The 17510-nt window shown below is 46.3% G+C and overlaps 1 protein-coding gene across 1 annotated transcript in view; it reads left to right on the top strand.

Moving 5' to 3' along the window:
- Nucleotides 1-17510, top strand: part of LOC130273881 (cytidine monophosphate-N-acetylneuraminic acid hydroxylase-like) — a 190304-nt gene that overhangs the window by 48577 nt on the left and 124217 nt on the right. Inside the window, exon 5 of the mRNA XM_056521325.1 lies at nt 8038-8185. Coding sequence (XP_056377300.1) covers nt 8038-8185 — 148 coding nt within the window. The remainder of the gene's footprint in view (nt 1-8037; nt 8186-17510) is intronic.

The raw sequence follows: 17510 nt of genomic DNA, 5'->3' as shown, positions 1-17510 counted from the left end.
TACACACACCATACATACATATTACACACATCATACATAATACATATTACACACATCATACATAATACATATTACACACATCATACATAGATATTACACACACCATACATACATATAATACACATCATACCTACATAATACACACACCATACATACATATCACACACACCATACATACATATCACACACATCATACATACATACATATCACACACACCATACATACATACATATTATACACATCATACATACATACATACATACATATTACACACACCATACATACATATCACACACACCATACATACATAATACACACCATACATACATATTACACACACCATACATACATACATATTACACACATCATACATACATATCACACACACCATACATACATAATACACACATCATACATACATATTACACACATCATACATACATATTACACACATCATACATACATATTACACACATCATACATACATACATATTACACACACCAAACATACATATTACACACACCATACATACATACATATTACACACACCATACATACATAATACACACACCATACATACATAATACACACCATACATACATAATACACACTATACATACATATTACACACATCACACATACATATCACACACACCATACATACATACATATTACACACCATACATACATATTACACACATCATACATACATATTACACATCATATATACATATTACATACATCATACATGCATACATACATACATATAATACACATCATACATACATAATACACACACCATACATACATATTACACACACCATACATACATAATACACACCATACATACATATTACACACACCATACATACATATTACACACACCATACATACACATAATACACACCATACATACATATAAAACACATCATACATACATAATACACACACACCATACATACATATTACACACACCATACATACATATTACACACATCATACATACATAATACACACACCATACATACATAATACACACACCATACATACATAATACACACCATACATACATATTACACACATCACACATACATAATACACACACCATACATACATATTACACACATCATACATACATATTACACACATCATACATACATATTACACACATCATACATACATACATATACACATCATACATACATAATACACACACCATACATACATATTACACACACCATACATACATAATACACACATCATACATCCCACCCCCCTCCCGTCCTCTGTCTGTGCACTTTTCTTACCTGCGGCAGCCATGTTGGGGTCAGAGGCCGGGCACGTCCACTCCCATCTGCCGCACACTTTGCACCATCGCCCACTTCTTCCTCATGCGGAGGAATGGACACTCGGTGCCAGGAGTTGAGGCCAGGAGCATCTCAGGAGGTGGAAGGAGACGTGCGCAGCTGCGGGGCAGCCCCTGCGTCTGCAGTTAGCGCAGAAGTGTGTGCGGCCGGGGAAGGGGGAGGAGCGGCCCGGAGGAAGGGGAAAAGAGTGGCCCAGCGGAAGGGGGGATAGAGTGTCCGGAGGACAGGGGATAGAGCGGCCGGAGGACGGGGGATAGGGCGGCCGAAGGACAGGGGATAGAGCGGCCGGAGCCGTAAATTCCGCAAATTAAAAAAAAATGCATTTTTAAACATCTGGTGTGCCCTGAAAGTCTTTCAGGGCACACCGAATGTTTAAAAATGCATTTTTTTTTTTTTTTTTGCGGCTCCGGCCGCTCTATCCCTGCTGCCTGCTGCCATACATGATGGGGATGTAGTCCTGAACTGTGAGCCTACATTATGTAGGCTCACAGCTCAGGACTACATCCCCATCATGTATGATTGTGACTGTCGGGGATGTCCGGTGGGGCTGGGGTTTAGTAGGGAGAAAAAAAAAAAGTCATGCAGCAGCCGGCCGCGGCCGCGGTGATTAGGGTGTGCCTGTGCACACCCGTCACACCCCGTGCACACGCCTATGTTGTCAACCATCAACTGAATGGCACAGCGTGGAGGTGTTGGCAGCACAAGGACACCATATAGTGGCTGAATGGCACAGCGTGGAGGTGTTGGCAGCATGAGGACACCATATAGTGGCTGAATTGCACAGCGTGGAGTTGGCTGATGCAAGAGTACACTACACACCAGGGCTTCACGATCCCCCCCCAAAAACAACACAATATGAGAAATCTTTGACAAAGACTTCTCATAGGTAGCACCCGCTATCCAAAAATTTGAAATTTACAAACCCAGGCCCCACCTCTGCGGCATCAGGAACCCATATATTGCCTGAAAGACACAGCCTGGAGTTGGCTGATGCACGAGTACACACCCGGGCTTCACAATCCCCCCCCCCCCAAAAAAAAAATCAACAAAATTGAATAATTTTTTTTTTTAAATGTATAATATACAACAGTTCAGAAGACTCTATAATGCAGGACGGTGGACCACCCAAATACTTTCTTCTCAAAAGTAATAAACCACACAATGTTTGAAATTTATTTAAAAAAATGATTATATATGTGTGTAAGTGCATTTGTCTCCAAAAGATCAGATCACGAAAATATTTTTTTCGCAAAAAATGATGAAGCATAGTTAATCCCTCTCTGTATGTTTTTTTTTATTTTCATTAAAAAATCACACGCAACAAGCGTTCCGTTGTGTAACGGTTTGCATTCTGCAAAATTCAATTTTATTACTGATAAAATGATCACTAAATTTAAAAATAACACTACCCAAGAGTGTTTAATTACCCCATACATTGCACCAGGAACAGTCAGGAGTAGGCCTCAGCAGTACCCAAGAGGCTTTAATAACCCCTTACATTGCACGATCAATTGCGAGATCGAGCAATAACAGGTGTGTTATGCCCTCAGATGTCCGGGGCCGCACAAGTGCTCCACTGAACGGACTAGCGTGTCTCTATCTTTCACCGATAGGTGCAGGTAACCCACTACCTCCATGAAAGGTAAGCTGCCTCGAAGCAGGTGGTCTCCCCCTGGCACGTTTGTCTCCTGAATTTCCACTACTGCCACACCACGCTGACTGCCAACCGTGCTAATGCCTTGCTGCCTCATTGGCAAACAGCAAATCTCTTCTCCTGATGATGATGATGAAGCCCCGGCTGCTGCACCCGGCTCCCAATTGCGATCGGCTTCATCATCATCAAAAGATGTGTGCACATCACTTATGTCCTCCTCAGGTTCCACAACAGTGTCTGCTTCAGGACCCTGAACAATTGCAATACCGCCTCCCACGTCACTCTCCGTATCACTACTTGGCCGCCTTGCGGAGCAAGCGACGCATGTCTCCTCACATTCTTGGCTGACCAGTAGCTGCTGACTGTCCTCTATTACATCGTCCTCACTAAATAGTGGAGCTGAACCCAAAGCATGAGATACTTCTTTGGGAGAGGGAACAGCAGAGGACAAAGGCAATGGGATTACGGGGACTGCTCCCACGCCATGCCAACTGAGGGTTGTGTCTGAGGAACCCACCGACTCTTGACTGGGGTTGTCAGATGTCGCTTGTGATGATGGGGATGAGTGTGCAAACCAATTGACGAGGAGAGATGGGTCGACGACACGACCGCTGGCTGATAACGGGAGCTCAGGCCTATTGCTGCGACTCCTGCTGCCACTCGCCCCAAGTCTGCTGCCAACTCTGCCTGACGTATGTAGGCCTCTGCCCCTTCTCTGTGCCCGTCCTGGCACTTCCCTGCCTGACATACCGTATTTTTCGCCATATAAGATGCTCCGACATATAAGACGCACCCAATTTTAAAGGAGGAAAATCTAGAAAAAAAAGATTCTGAACCAAATACTGTAGTAAAATATTTTATAGTTTGGCAGTATAGTTCCCCCACAATAGTTGGCAGTATAGTTCCCCCACAATGGTAGGCAGCTCCTCCCCCCACAATGGTTGGCAGTATAGTTCCCCCACAATAGCTGGCAGTATAGTTCCCCCACAATAGTTGGCAGTATAGTTCCCCCACAATGATTGGTAGTATAGTTCCCCCACAATGGTAGGCACTGGCAGCTCCCCCCCACAATAGTTGGCAGTATAGTTCCCCCACAATGGTAGGCAGCTCCCCCCCTCTCCACAATGGCTGGCAGTATAGTTCCCCCACAATAGTTGGCAGTATAGTTCCCCCACAATGGTAGGCAGCTCCTCCCCCCTCCCCCCCACAATGGTTGGCAGTATAGTTCCCCCACAATGGTAGGCAGCTCCTCCCCCCTCCCCCTCACAATAGTTGGCAGTATAGTTCCCCACAATAGTTGGCAGTATAGTTCCCCCACAATGGTAGGCAGCTCCTCCCCCCACAATGGTTGGCAGTATAGTTCCCCCACAATAGTTGGCAGTATAATTCCCCCACAATAGTTGGCAGTATAGTTCCCCCACAATGGTTGGTAGTATAGTTCCCCCACAATGGTAGGCACTGGCAGCTCCCCCCCACAATAGTTGGCAGTATAGTTCCCCCACAATGGTAGGCAGCTCCCCCCCCTCTCCACAATGGCTGGCAGTATAGTTCCCCCACAATAGTTGGCAGTATAGTTCCCTCACAATGGTTGGCAGTATAGTTCCCCCACAATAGTTGGCAGTATAGTTCCCCCACAATGGTAGGCAGCTCCCCCCCACAATAGTTGGCAGTATAGTTCCCCCACAATGGTAGGCAGCTCCCCCCCCCCCACAATAGTTGGCAGTATTGTTCCCCCACAATGGTAGGCAGCTCCCCCCCCCCCCACAGACATACAGCTTCCAGCCATATGCAGTGTATGGCTGGAGGCTGTATGTCTGTACTGCTGCCCCCACAGTGATCCGGTCACCGCTCCTCTGGCCCGGTGTCACAATCTACTGCTATGGCCTATGGACCATAGCAGTAGGTGCCGGGATCGGGGGAGCGGTGACTGGAACACTTAAGAAGATGACGCGCCGCCGGTCACTCACCAGGCCCCGGTCGGTGCGCGTCTTCCTCCGGTCCTCCTGTCCTCCGGCACCTCTATGCTTGTACGCACGGGACGTCACTGACGTCCCGTGCGTACAACCATAGAGAGGCGGAGGATCGCAGGAAGACCGCAGGAGGACCGGAGGAGGGCGCGCATCGGCCGGGGAATGGTTAGTTACCCGCGGACATCCTTATGTCCCGAAAAGATTTTTCGGGACATAGGGATGTCCGGCATAGGAAAACCTATGATTTTATCTGCCCGGGCAGGCTCCTGTGTGCGGCTGCAGGCGGGGGTCGGCCAGAGCAGGTAAAAACTAATTAATGTATACTAAAAACCAGGGGGCCTCCAGCTGTTGTGAAACTACAATTACCAGCATGCCCAGACAGCCTTTGCCGGTCCGGGCATGCTGGGAGTTGTAGTTTCAGAACAGCTTGAGGCACCCTGGTTTTTAGTATACAGTTATTAGTAATTCACCTGCCCGGCGCCCGAAACTGTATGTTCCAGTCTTAGGGCAATAAACATAGCCGGTGTGAGGTGAAAAATTCACCGGCGGTCATGAGGCTGCTGCTGGTGGGGAGCGGGTAGTCAGCGCTGTACCGCACCACCGCAGCCTCTGTACTTACCGCTGACTTCCCGCTCTTGCCCGCAGCAGCCTCGGGCGTATATTCGCCGTATAAGATGCACAAACTTTTCCCCCCATGTTTTGGGGAAGAAAAAGTGCGTCTTATACGGCGAAAAATACGGTACTTAGTGCGTTTATGAGGGTATTCCAATACGCCCCACTACTCTTTAAACAGTAGTTGTATAGAACAGCAGCAGGTTATTACTTACAGCTGTCCTTTCACAGTATGTAGGCCCTAGACAGAATAACAGTTACTAAATAGTACACTACTTGGTTCTGTGTATGCCCTTTGCAATGATGAGCGCACTGGTATGCGTATTTCTACGCAGAAAAAACGTTTTTTTTTTTTTTTTTTTAATACACCAGCAGGTGTATACTAATGTGTGGAATAACACTGAATTTAGCACAGAGACAGAATAACAAATAGTACACTACTTGGATCTATGTATGCCCTTTGCAATGATGAGCGCACTGTTAAGCGTATTTATACGCAGAAAAAACTATTTTTTTGTTGTATACACCAGCCGGTGTATACTAATGTGTGGAATAGCACTGAATTTAGCACAGAGACAGAAATACAGGTACTAAATAGTACACTACTTGGATCTATGTATGCCCTTTGCAATGATGAGCGCACTGTTAAGCGTATTTATACACAGAAAAAATTTTTTTTTAGTTTCATACACCAGCAGGTGTATACTGTGTGGTATAGCATTGAATTTAGCACAGAGACAGAAAAAAAGGTAGTATATAGTATACTATTTGGTTGTATGTACGCCCTTTGCAATGATGAGGGACTGTTAAGCGTATTTCTACGCAGAAAAAACTTTTTTTTTCTTTCATACACCAGCAGGTGTATACTGTGTGGTATAGTACTGAATTTAGCACAGAGACAGAAAAAAAGGTAGTATATAGTATACTATTTGGTTGTATGTACGTCCTTTGCAATGATGAGCGCACTGTTAAGCGTATTTATATGCGGAAAATTTTTTTTTTTTCTTTGATACACCAGCAGTTGTATACTGTTTGGTATAACACTGAATTTAGCACAGAGACAGAAAAAAAGGTAGTATATAGTACACTATTTGGTTGTATGTAGGCCCTTTGCAATGATGCGGGCACTGTTAAGCGTATTTATACGCAGAAAAAACATTATTTTTTTTCATACACCAGCAGGTGTATACTGTATGGTATAGTACTGAATTTAGCACAGAGACAGAAAAAAAGGTAGTATATAGTATACTATTTGGTTGTATGTACGTCCTTTGCAATGATGAGTGCACTGTTAAGCGTATTTATAAGCAGAAAAAACATTATTTTTTTTCATACACCAGCAGGTGTAAACAAATGTGTTAAATAGCACTGAATTTTGCAACTGAGACAGATTAACAGGTGAAAAATTGTAAAAAGGCTCTGAAGTCCACACTAATATGACTTATTTCTGAACAGCAGCAGGACCCAATTGGGCAGCACCACAGAAAAAAAAAATTACAGGAATTAAACCCTAAATTGCACTCAGATTTGTGGAGCAACAGAAAAAACTCAATTGGGCTGAAAAATGAGGAGATTAGATGCTCCATACAGGTAAAACAGCTGTGAGATCTATGACGCAGGTGACTGCTATGCAGCACCTCTATGCCTGCTATATGGAGTAACGAGAATACAAGGTTTTGCTAGAATCAATCATCCTTCTCAATCAGAACTGCAGAAACACTGTGCCCTGTGTCTTTCCCTAATGCTGATGTCATCACTACTCGTAGCGGTCGGATGCTGTATAACGCCGCTGTATGCACTCAGCACACAGACGTGCAGTCACTTCCTTTGCCTATCTCGTGCATAGAAGAAATGAACATAGGGAAGATGGCCGCCGATTATGTAGGGCTTTGACATTACAGGGGTCAGTGAACACTGATAGGCTGCATCTGACAGTTGATTCAGGGTCAGCCCGCCTACCTTGATTCCCGTGCAAGCTCCCCGCCCTCCCATGGTGACTTGCCCCATGTACTGACATGTGGAGCTGCCATCTTAGGTCTTAAACAGCCTAGAACGCAGGAAAATGGAATTTAATGAAGCGATTCGTGCGATCGAATTGCGGCAAAATTCGTATTCGATCAGAATCAAATTTTTCCTGAAATTCATAACGAATTCGGGTTCGTCAGATTCGATTCGCTCATCTCTAGCTATCATCTATGCTCATCCAATATACTATTGCAGATTTCTAGATTATAATACTAAGTGTAAACATTCTAGTCACACATTACTTTCTATAATGGCCAACTCTTGATGATCTGCTGACTGTTCAACTGTTTATTTAGTTATTAGTTTCACCCACACAATGACCTAAGGGCAAGTCACTTTGACATATTATTGAATAGACTTTATTGTCACAATTTAGAATGCCTCATTGTTATTTTTCCTGTTTCCAGTTATCCAACTCTGAAGAAACTTTCTGAAAGAAGACCAGATGTTCCAATATTTGTGGGCAACACTGAACGCCCAGTCTTTTGGAACCTGAACAGAAGTGGCGTTACACTGAAAAATGTCAATGTTGTTCCTTTTGGAATATGGCAGCAGGTCAGTCAGATTGTTTTATTCAAATAATAACAATTTTTTGTTAATAACTAGCTGAGTACCCGATGTTGCCCTGTTTTTCCTTCCTAATCCTTGTTGTGGAGGAAAATCAACAGAGGAAGCTTTTGACTTCATATCCCATTCTCATATATTGTTATCATATCCCAACCCCATATCCCGTCCTCATATTCCGACCTCCTATCCCGACCTCCTATCCCAACCTCCTATCCCGTCCTCCTATCCTGTCCTCCTATCCCGTCCTCCTATCCCGTCCTCCTATCCCGACCTCCTATCTCGACCTCCTTTCTCGACCTGCTATCCTGACCTCCTATCCCGACCTTCTATCCCATCCTCCTATCCCGTCCTCCTATCTCGACCTTTTATCTCGACCTCCTATCCCGACCTCCTATCATGATATCCTATCCCGTCCCCCTTTCTGGTCCTCATATCTCGACCTCCTATCCCCACCTCCTATCCCGACCTCCTATCTCAACCTCCTATCCCGACCTCCTATCCCAACCTCCTATTCCGACCTCCTTTCCCGTCCTCATATCTCGACTTCCTATCTCGACCTCCTATCTCGAGCTCCCATACCAACCTCCCATCCCGACTTCCTATCCCGACCTCCTATCCCGTCCTCTTATCCTGTCATCATATCCCGTCCTCATATTCCATCCTCCTATCTCGACCTCCTATCCCGACCTCCTTTCCTGACCTCCTATCCCGATCTCATATTCCGTCCTCATATCCCGACCTTCTATCCCGACCTCCTATCCCGACCTCATATCCCGTCCTCATATCCCGACCTCCTATCCCGAACTCATATACCGTCCTCATATCCTGAACCATAATATGTGTTCCAGGTATTGAAATATCTCCAGCTGTACGGAAGTTATGTGGGAACATAAATTTCCCATTGATTTGCATGGGACTTTAAACAAAAACTGCAACCCTCACAAATGGGGGTAATCAAGGGTTAAATTATCTATCCTATATGTTAAGTGGACATATAAGCAACATGTGACCAAGTATTATAGAAATATCTCCAGCCGTTTGGAAGTTATGCAGTAACATATTTCCCTTTGACTTGTATGGGACTTTAAGCAAAAACCCCAACCCTGGATAATGGGGGTGAGTAAGGGTTAAATCACCTATCCTATGTTTGTTGTTGATATATAAGTAACATGTGTGCCAAGTTTCATGTTAATATATTTAGCCGTTTGGACGTGATGCCGGAACATACATACACACATACAAACACAAGTTGAGTTTTATATATATACTAGCTGAGTACCCGGCGTTGCTCGGTCTTTCCTTCCTAATCCTTGTTGGGGAGGAAAATAAACAAAGGAGGAAGCTTTTGACTTCATATCCCGTCCTCATATATTGTTGTCATATCCTGACCTCCTATTCCTTCATCGTATCCCGACTTCCTATCCCGACCTCCTATCCCGTCCTCCTATCCCGTCCTCCGATCCCATCCTCCTTTCCCGTCCTCATATCTCGAACTCCTTTCCTGTCCTCCTTTCCCGTCCTCCTTTCCCGTCATCCTTTCCTGTCCTCCTATCTCGACCTCCTTTCCCGTCCTCCTATCTCGACCTCCTTTCCTGTCCTCCTTTCCCGTCCTCCTATCCCGTCCTCCTATCCCGTCTTCCTATCCCGTCCATCTATCCCGTCCTCCTATCCCATCCTCCTATCCCGTCCTCCTTTCCCGTCCTCCTAGCCCGTCCTCTTTTCCCGTCCTCATATCTCAACTTCCTTTCCCGTCCTCCTTTCCCGTCCTCCTTTTCTGTCCTCCTATTCCGTCCTCCTATCCAGTCCATCTATCCCGTCCTCCAATCCCATCCTCCTATCCTGACCTCCTATGCCGTCCTCCTATCCCGACCTCCTATCCCGACCTCCTATCCCGACCTCCTATCTCGACCTCCTATCCCGACCTCCTATCCCGACCTCCTATCCTGTCCTCCTATCTCGACCTCATATCCCGACCTCCTATCCTGATCTCCTATCCCGGTCCTCCTATCTCAACCTCATATCCTGACCTCCTAACTCGACCTCCTATCCCACCCTCCTATCCCAACCTCCTATCCCCTCCTCATATCTCGACCTCCTATCCCGACCTCCTATCCCGTCCTCCTATCCCGACCTCCTATGCCGACCTCCCATCCCGTCCTCATATCCCGACCCGTAATATGTGTACCAGGTATTGAAATATCTCCAGCCGTATGGAAATTATATGGGAACATACATTTCCCATTGATTTGCATGGGACCTTAAACAAAAACCATGACACTCACAAATGGGGGTAGTTAAGGGTTAAATTAATTATCCTATATTTTAAGTGGACATACAAGTAACATGTGACCAAGTATTATCGAAATATCTCCAACAGTTTGGAAGTTATGCGGTAACATATATTTCCCATTGACTTGCATGGGACTTTAGACATAAACCCCGACCCTGGCAAATGGGGGTGATAACGGATTAAATTACCTATCCTATGTTTGTTGTTGACATATAAGTGACATGTATGCCAAGTTTCATGTTAATATCTTTAGCCGTTTGAAAGTTTTTGTGGAACATACACACATACATACACACACACACACACACACGTTGAGTTTTATATACAGTATATAGATAGACTAGCTGAGTACCCGGCGTTGCCCGGTTTTTCCGTCCTCACCCTTGTTGGGGAGGAAAATCAACAAAGGAGGAAGCTTTTGACTTCATATCCCATCCCTATATATTGTTGTCATATCCCAACCCCATATCCCGTCCTCATATCTCAACCTCATATCCTGACCTCATATCCTGTCCTCATATCCCGTCCTCATATTCCGACCTCATATCCCATCCTCATATCCCATCCTCATATCTCGACATCCTATCCCATCCTCATGTCCCATCCTGATGTCCCGTCCTCATATCCCGGCCTGCTATCCCGTCCTCATATCTCAACCTCCTATCCCGACCTCCTATCCCGTTCCTCATATCCCGTCCTCATGTCCCGGCCTCATATCTCACCCTCATATCTCGGCCTCATATCCAATCCTCATATGCCGTTCTCATATCTCGACCTCATATCCCGGCCTCCTATCCCATCCTCCTATCTGTCCTCATATTCCGTCCTCACATCTCAACCTCATATCCCGTCCTCATATGTCGACCTTATATCCCATCATCATATCCCGTCCTCATATCTCGTCCTCATATCTCGACCTCATATCCCGTCATCATATCCCGACCTCCTATCCCGTCCTCCTATCTCGACCTCATATCTCGACATCCTATCTCGAAAAACTATCCCGACCTCCTCTATTTGTGAGAAGGGGCGTGGCTTGCAAGCTGAATTGACACATTCACCAGGAGATGCAGAGCAGAGCTTGTGGAGTAAGGTACCGGAAGTCCCATATACTCGCATGGGACTTGAAACAAAAACCCATCTTTTATATAAGGGTGTAGGTGAGGGTTAATTTAACTCTCATATGTTTTTATTTTAAACATAAGTAATATGTGACCAGGTTTTATTGAAATATCTCCAGCCGTACGGAAGTTATGTGGGAACATACATTTCCCATTGATTTGCATGGGACTTTAAACAAAAACCCAGACCCTGGAAAATAGGGGCGAGTAAGGGTTAAATTATCTATCCTATATTTTAAGTGGACATACAAGTAACATGTGACCAAGTATTATCGAAATATCTCCAGCCGTTTGGAAGTTATGCAGTAACATATTTCCCTTTGACTTGTATGGGACTTTAAGCAAAAACCCCAACCCTGGATAATGGGGGTGAGTAAGGGTTAAATCACCTATCCTATGTTTGTTGATGACATATAAGTAACATGTGTGCCAAGTTTCATGTCGACCTTCTATCGCGACCTCCTTTCCGTTTGGACGTGATGCTGGAACATACACACACACTTACACACATACATACACACATTGGCCCAGATTTATCAAAGAACTAGCTGAGTAACCGGCGTTGCCTGGTTTTTCCTTCCTAATGCTTTTTGGGGAGGAAAATCAACAAAGGAGGAAGCTTTTGACTTCATATCCCATCCCCATATATTGTTGTCATATCCCAACCCCATATCCCGTCCTCATATCCCGTCCTCATACCACGACCTCCTATCCCGATCTCCTATCCAGTCCTCCTATCCCATCCTCCTATCCCGTCCGTCTATCTTGACCTCCTATCTCTACCTCCTATTTCTACCTCCTATCCCGTTCTCCTATCTGGACCTCCTATCCCGACCCCCTGTCCCGACCTCCTATCCCGTCCTTTTATCCCGACCTCCTATCCCGAACTCCTATCCCGTCTATCCCAACCTCCTATCCCGTCCTCCTAACCCGTCCTCCTATCCTGTCCTCCTATCTCGACCTCCTATCCCACCCTCCTATCTCGACCTCCTATCTCATCCTCCTATCCCGTCCTCCTATCCATACCTCCTATCCCGTCCTCCAATCCCGTCCTCCTATCCCGTTCTCCTATCTCGACCTTCTATCCCGACCTCCTATCCCGACCTCCTATCTCGACCTCCTATCTCGACCTCCTATCCCGACCTCCTATCTCAACCTCCTATCCCGACCTCCTATCTCCACCTCCTATCTCCACCTCCTATTCTGTCCTCATATCCCGTCCTCCTATCCCGACCTCCTAACTCGACCTCCTATCTTGACCTCCTATCCTGACCTCCTATCCCGACCATCCCACCCTCCTATCTCGACCTCCTATCTCGACCTCCTTTCCCGACCTCCTATCCCGTCCTCATATCCCAAACTGTAAGATGTGAACCAGGTATTGAAATATCTCCAGCTGTACGGAAGTTATGTGAAAACATACATTTCCCATTGATTTGCATGGGACTTTAAACAAAAGCCCTGACCCTCACAAATGGGGGTAGTTAAGGGTTAAATTAACTATCCTATATTTTAAGTGGACATATAAGTAACATGTGACCAAGTATTATGGAAATATCTCCAGCCGTTTGGAAGTTATGCAGTAACATGTATTTCCCATAGACTTGTATGGGACTTTAAACATAAACCCCACCCCTGACAAATCGGGGTGGGTAAGGGTTAAATCACCTATCCTATGTTTGTTGTTGACATATAAGTAACATGTGGCCAAGTTTCATGTTAATATCTTCAGCCGTTTGGACGTGATGCTGGAACATACACACACACTTACACAGATACATACACACATTGGCCCAGATTTATCAAAGAACTACCGTATATGCCGGCGTATAAGACGACTGGGCGTATAAGACGAACCTCAACTTTTACACAGAAAATATAGAGTTTGGGATATACTCGCCGTATAAGACTACCCCTTTTTCAACACACACCAAAGAAAAATGTAAAAAGCATTAGATCTGATTTCAATATGGTAATTTTAATTCAAATAAGTATAATATGCTCTTTGTCATCAAACATGTAAAAATAAAACAGTGCAAGTGGATTAAACTTTTCCTAATTCACTCTTAAGCTGAAAGGAAGGGAAATACAATAAACCCATGGGAGCTGCCATGCTGTCAACCAAACTGGAACTGATAGTGATAGGAGGAAGATAACGAACAATAGAGAGAGAGAGCAAGTCCCTGGGAGTTAGCAACGCCCATCATAACTGCTGGCATGACAGATTCCTTTTAAAATCCTTCAAAATCCTCTTGTTCTTCATCTGATATCATGAGTACATCAATGACATCTTGTGATACATTTGTAAGTCAGTCATCGTATGGATCGAACTCAGTATCAGATGGTGTGGTCTCAGCTTCGGCTTCCTCTTCATCTTCATCTTGCCACAAGTAGTCGTCCTCCATACCATTTAATGAATTTGATATGCCACACTTTTTGAAAGACTTGATTACTGTTTCTGCATCAATATCATTCCAGGCTTTTATGACAAACTGGCACAAAACATCCAACTGTGGAGCACGCATGTTTCCTCCTTTTGTGAATGACTTTTCGCCACTAACCATCCATTCATTCCACTGTTCTCGAATGCGATCTTTAAATGGCTTGTTTAGGCACACATCCAGTGGCTGTACCAACGATGTCAATCCTCCAGGAATAACTTCTGCATCTGTGTTTAGTCTTGCAAGCTTTTGCTTAGTGCTGGGGGTTAAATGAGCCCTGAACATATCCCACACCAGTAGACTACGTTTTTTGAATAAGTCCACCTGGTCGCCTGCTCCATACATTATCGAGCCATAGCTTTACCCCTTCTTCATCCATCCATCCTTTTTCATTCACATGTACAAAACAACCAACAGGGAACTTGAGTTTCGGCATTGTTTTGCGTTTAAAAATAATCATTGGTCTCAGTTTGGCACCATCAGCTGTGCATCCTAGTACCACTGTAAAACTGGACTTCTCATGTCCTGTTGTTTTAATTAGAACAGTTTTTTCACCTTTTTGATGGACAGTTTTACTTCCAACCATATCAAAATTCATTGGAGTTTCATCCATATTTCCAATACTACTTAACGCATAGCCATGTTTAGTGCGCTGTTGTATGATGTATCGATGGAAGCTATTTACTTTGCTATCAAGATCTGCAGGTAATTTTTGGGCAATTTTTGTCTTTTGTCTCAGTACCATATTATGTCTTGCCATGAATCTACTGCACCAGGATGCAGTGGCCTTAAAGCTGTTGCTCTGATCTGGGTTAGATTTGGCCCACTGATGTGCAAACAAACGTATTTTATTTCATGTCACTACATAACCTTTTTGGCGATTCTCATTCACCATGTCTGCTACATGTTTTTCGAGTTCAGGCCAATGTGGGGTGCCTCTTCTTAATGCACACTTACCCCTTGGCATACTCTTTAATGCTTTTTCATTTGCTTTCCAATCCCGAACCATCTTTTCTGTCACTCTATATTGTCTTGCAGCAGCGCAGTTATTATGTTCCATGGCAAAGTTTACAACTTTGAGTTTCAAACTGGCTTCATATTTCTTTCTTCTTGCTTGTTACGCCGAGCGCTCCGGGTCCCCGTTCCTCCCCGGAGCGCTCGCCTCATCCTCGTTACTGCAGCGCCCCGGTCAGATCCACTGACCGGGTGCGCTGCGATACTGCCTCCAGCCGGGATGCGATTCGCGATGCGGGTGGCGCCCGCTCGCGATGCGCACCCCGGCTCCCGTACCTGACTCGCTCTCCGTCGGTCCTGTCCCGGCGCGCGCGGCCCCGCTCCCTAGGGCGCGCGCGCGCCGGGTCTCTGCGATTTAAAGGGCCAGTGCACCAATGATTGGTGCCTGGCCCAATTAGCTTAATTGGCTTCCACCTGCTCCCAGACTATATCTTACCTCTGCCCCTGCACTCCCCTGCCGGATCTTGTTGCCCTTGTGCCTAGTGAAAGCGTTCCCTTGTTTGTTCCTAGCCTGTGTTCCAGACCTCCTGCCGTTGCCCCTGACTACGATCCTTGCTGCCTGCCCCGACCTTCTGCTACGTCCGACCTTGCTTCTGTCTACTCCCTTGTACCGCGCCTATCTTCAGCAGTCAGAGAGGTTGAGCCGTTGCTAGTGGATACGACCTGGTCACTACCGCCGCAGCAAGACCATCCCGCTTTGCGGCGGGCTCTGGTGAAAACCAGTAGTGACTTAGAACCGGTCCACTAGCACGGTCCACGCCAATCCCTCTCTGGCACAGAGGATCCACCTCCTGCCAGCCGGCATCGTGACAGTCACGTTTCAGACAAAGAGGATATCCCGACATTGCTGGTGCAGCCATGATGGGGTTTTGACTGTTGGACTGTTGTATACTGTACTTTATGTACTAAGACTGTATGAACAGGTACAGATGCTGGTGTTGTACTGTATGTGGTACCCAGGGATGGCAGTGGTACCCAGGGATGGTGGTGGGATTCAGGGATGGCAGTGGTACCCAGGGATTGTGGTGAGATGCAAGGATGTACTGCTCTTGGAGACAGGGAGGGCTGGGCAGGCAGGGAGAGCTGACCAATCCAAGCAGGCTTGGTATACAACAAACAGCCAATCACTGGTAAGGTACTGTACTGTACATCACTTGCCCTGATTGGTTGGGCTGGTTGTTGTATACAAAGCCTGCTTGGATTGGTCAGCTCTCCCTGCCTGCCCAGCCCTCCCTGTCTCCAAGAGCAGTACATCCCTGCATCCCACCACCATCCCTGGGTACCTCTGCCATCCCTGAATCCCACCACCATCCCTGTGTACCTCTGCCATTCCTGAATCCCACCACCATCCGTGGGTACCACTGCCATCCCTGCATCCCACCACCATCCCTGCATTCCACCACCATCCATAGGTACCACCGCCATCCCATGGTACCACCACCATCCCTGCATCCCATCACCTTCCTTGTCCTCCCTCCCTGCCTCCCAGACCCTAAACATGTGCCACCTATACCCTGAACATGTTTTTGTTATGTTATTCTTCATATTCACATATGCACATCTGCGGCACCTGTCAGGATATGCATATATGCAAATTCCTGACGGATTTTGCACATGCGCATATGCGCCGCACTTGGATACGTCGCACGGAGATCTCGCACATGCGCAGGAGTGAGATGCAAGTGGCCGCGAGGATCCCGTGTATCCACGCCCGCCGCATGAAATCTCGCACATGCGCAGGAGCGAGATGCAAGCGGCCGCGAGGATCCAGTATATCCCCGCCCGCCGCATGGAGCGAAATGCGAGTGGCCGGGAGGATCTTGTGCATCGGCACAAAGTTGCCGGGAGGATGACAGGGGGAGGCATACAAGGTACAGAGCAGGGGGGGGGGCATATGCTGGGGATAGCCCGGGCTCTCTCTGTTGATAATTCGGGCGTCCCGGCACTGCAGCTCCCGCCATACCTGGCGTATAAGACGACCCCCCCGCTCTAGAAAATATTTTCTAGGGCTCAAAAGTCGTCTTATACACCGATGTATACCGCAGCTGAGTAACTGGCGTTGCCTGGTTTTTCCTTCCTAATGTTGTTGGGGAGGAAAATCAACAAAGGAGGAAGCTTTTGACTTCATATCCCATCCCCATATATTGTTGTCATATCCCATCCCCATATCCCGTCCTCATACCACGACCTCCTATCCCGACCTCCTATCCAGTCCTCCTATCCCATCCTCCTATCCCATCCCCCTATCCTGTCCTCCTATCCCGTCCTTCTATCTCTACCTCCTATCTCTGCCTCCTATCTTGACCTCCTATCCCGACCTCCTATCCCGTTCTCCTATCTCGACCTCCTATCCCGACCCCCTATCCCGACCTCCTATCCCGTCCTCCTATCCCGACCTCCTATTCCGAACTCCTATCCCGTCTATCCTAACCTCCTATCCCGTCCTC

The sequence above is a fragment of the Hyla sarda genome, chromosome 5 (assembly GCF_029499605.1).
Source record: "Hyla sarda isolate aHylSar1 chromosome 5, aHylSar1.hap1, whole genome shotgun sequence".
Lineage (NCBI taxonomy): Eukaryota > Metazoa > Chordata > Amphibia > Anura > Hylidae > Hyla > Hyla sarda.
Note: the sequence above shows the minus strand (reverse complement) of the source record. Positions and strands in the feature narration are given on the sequence as shown.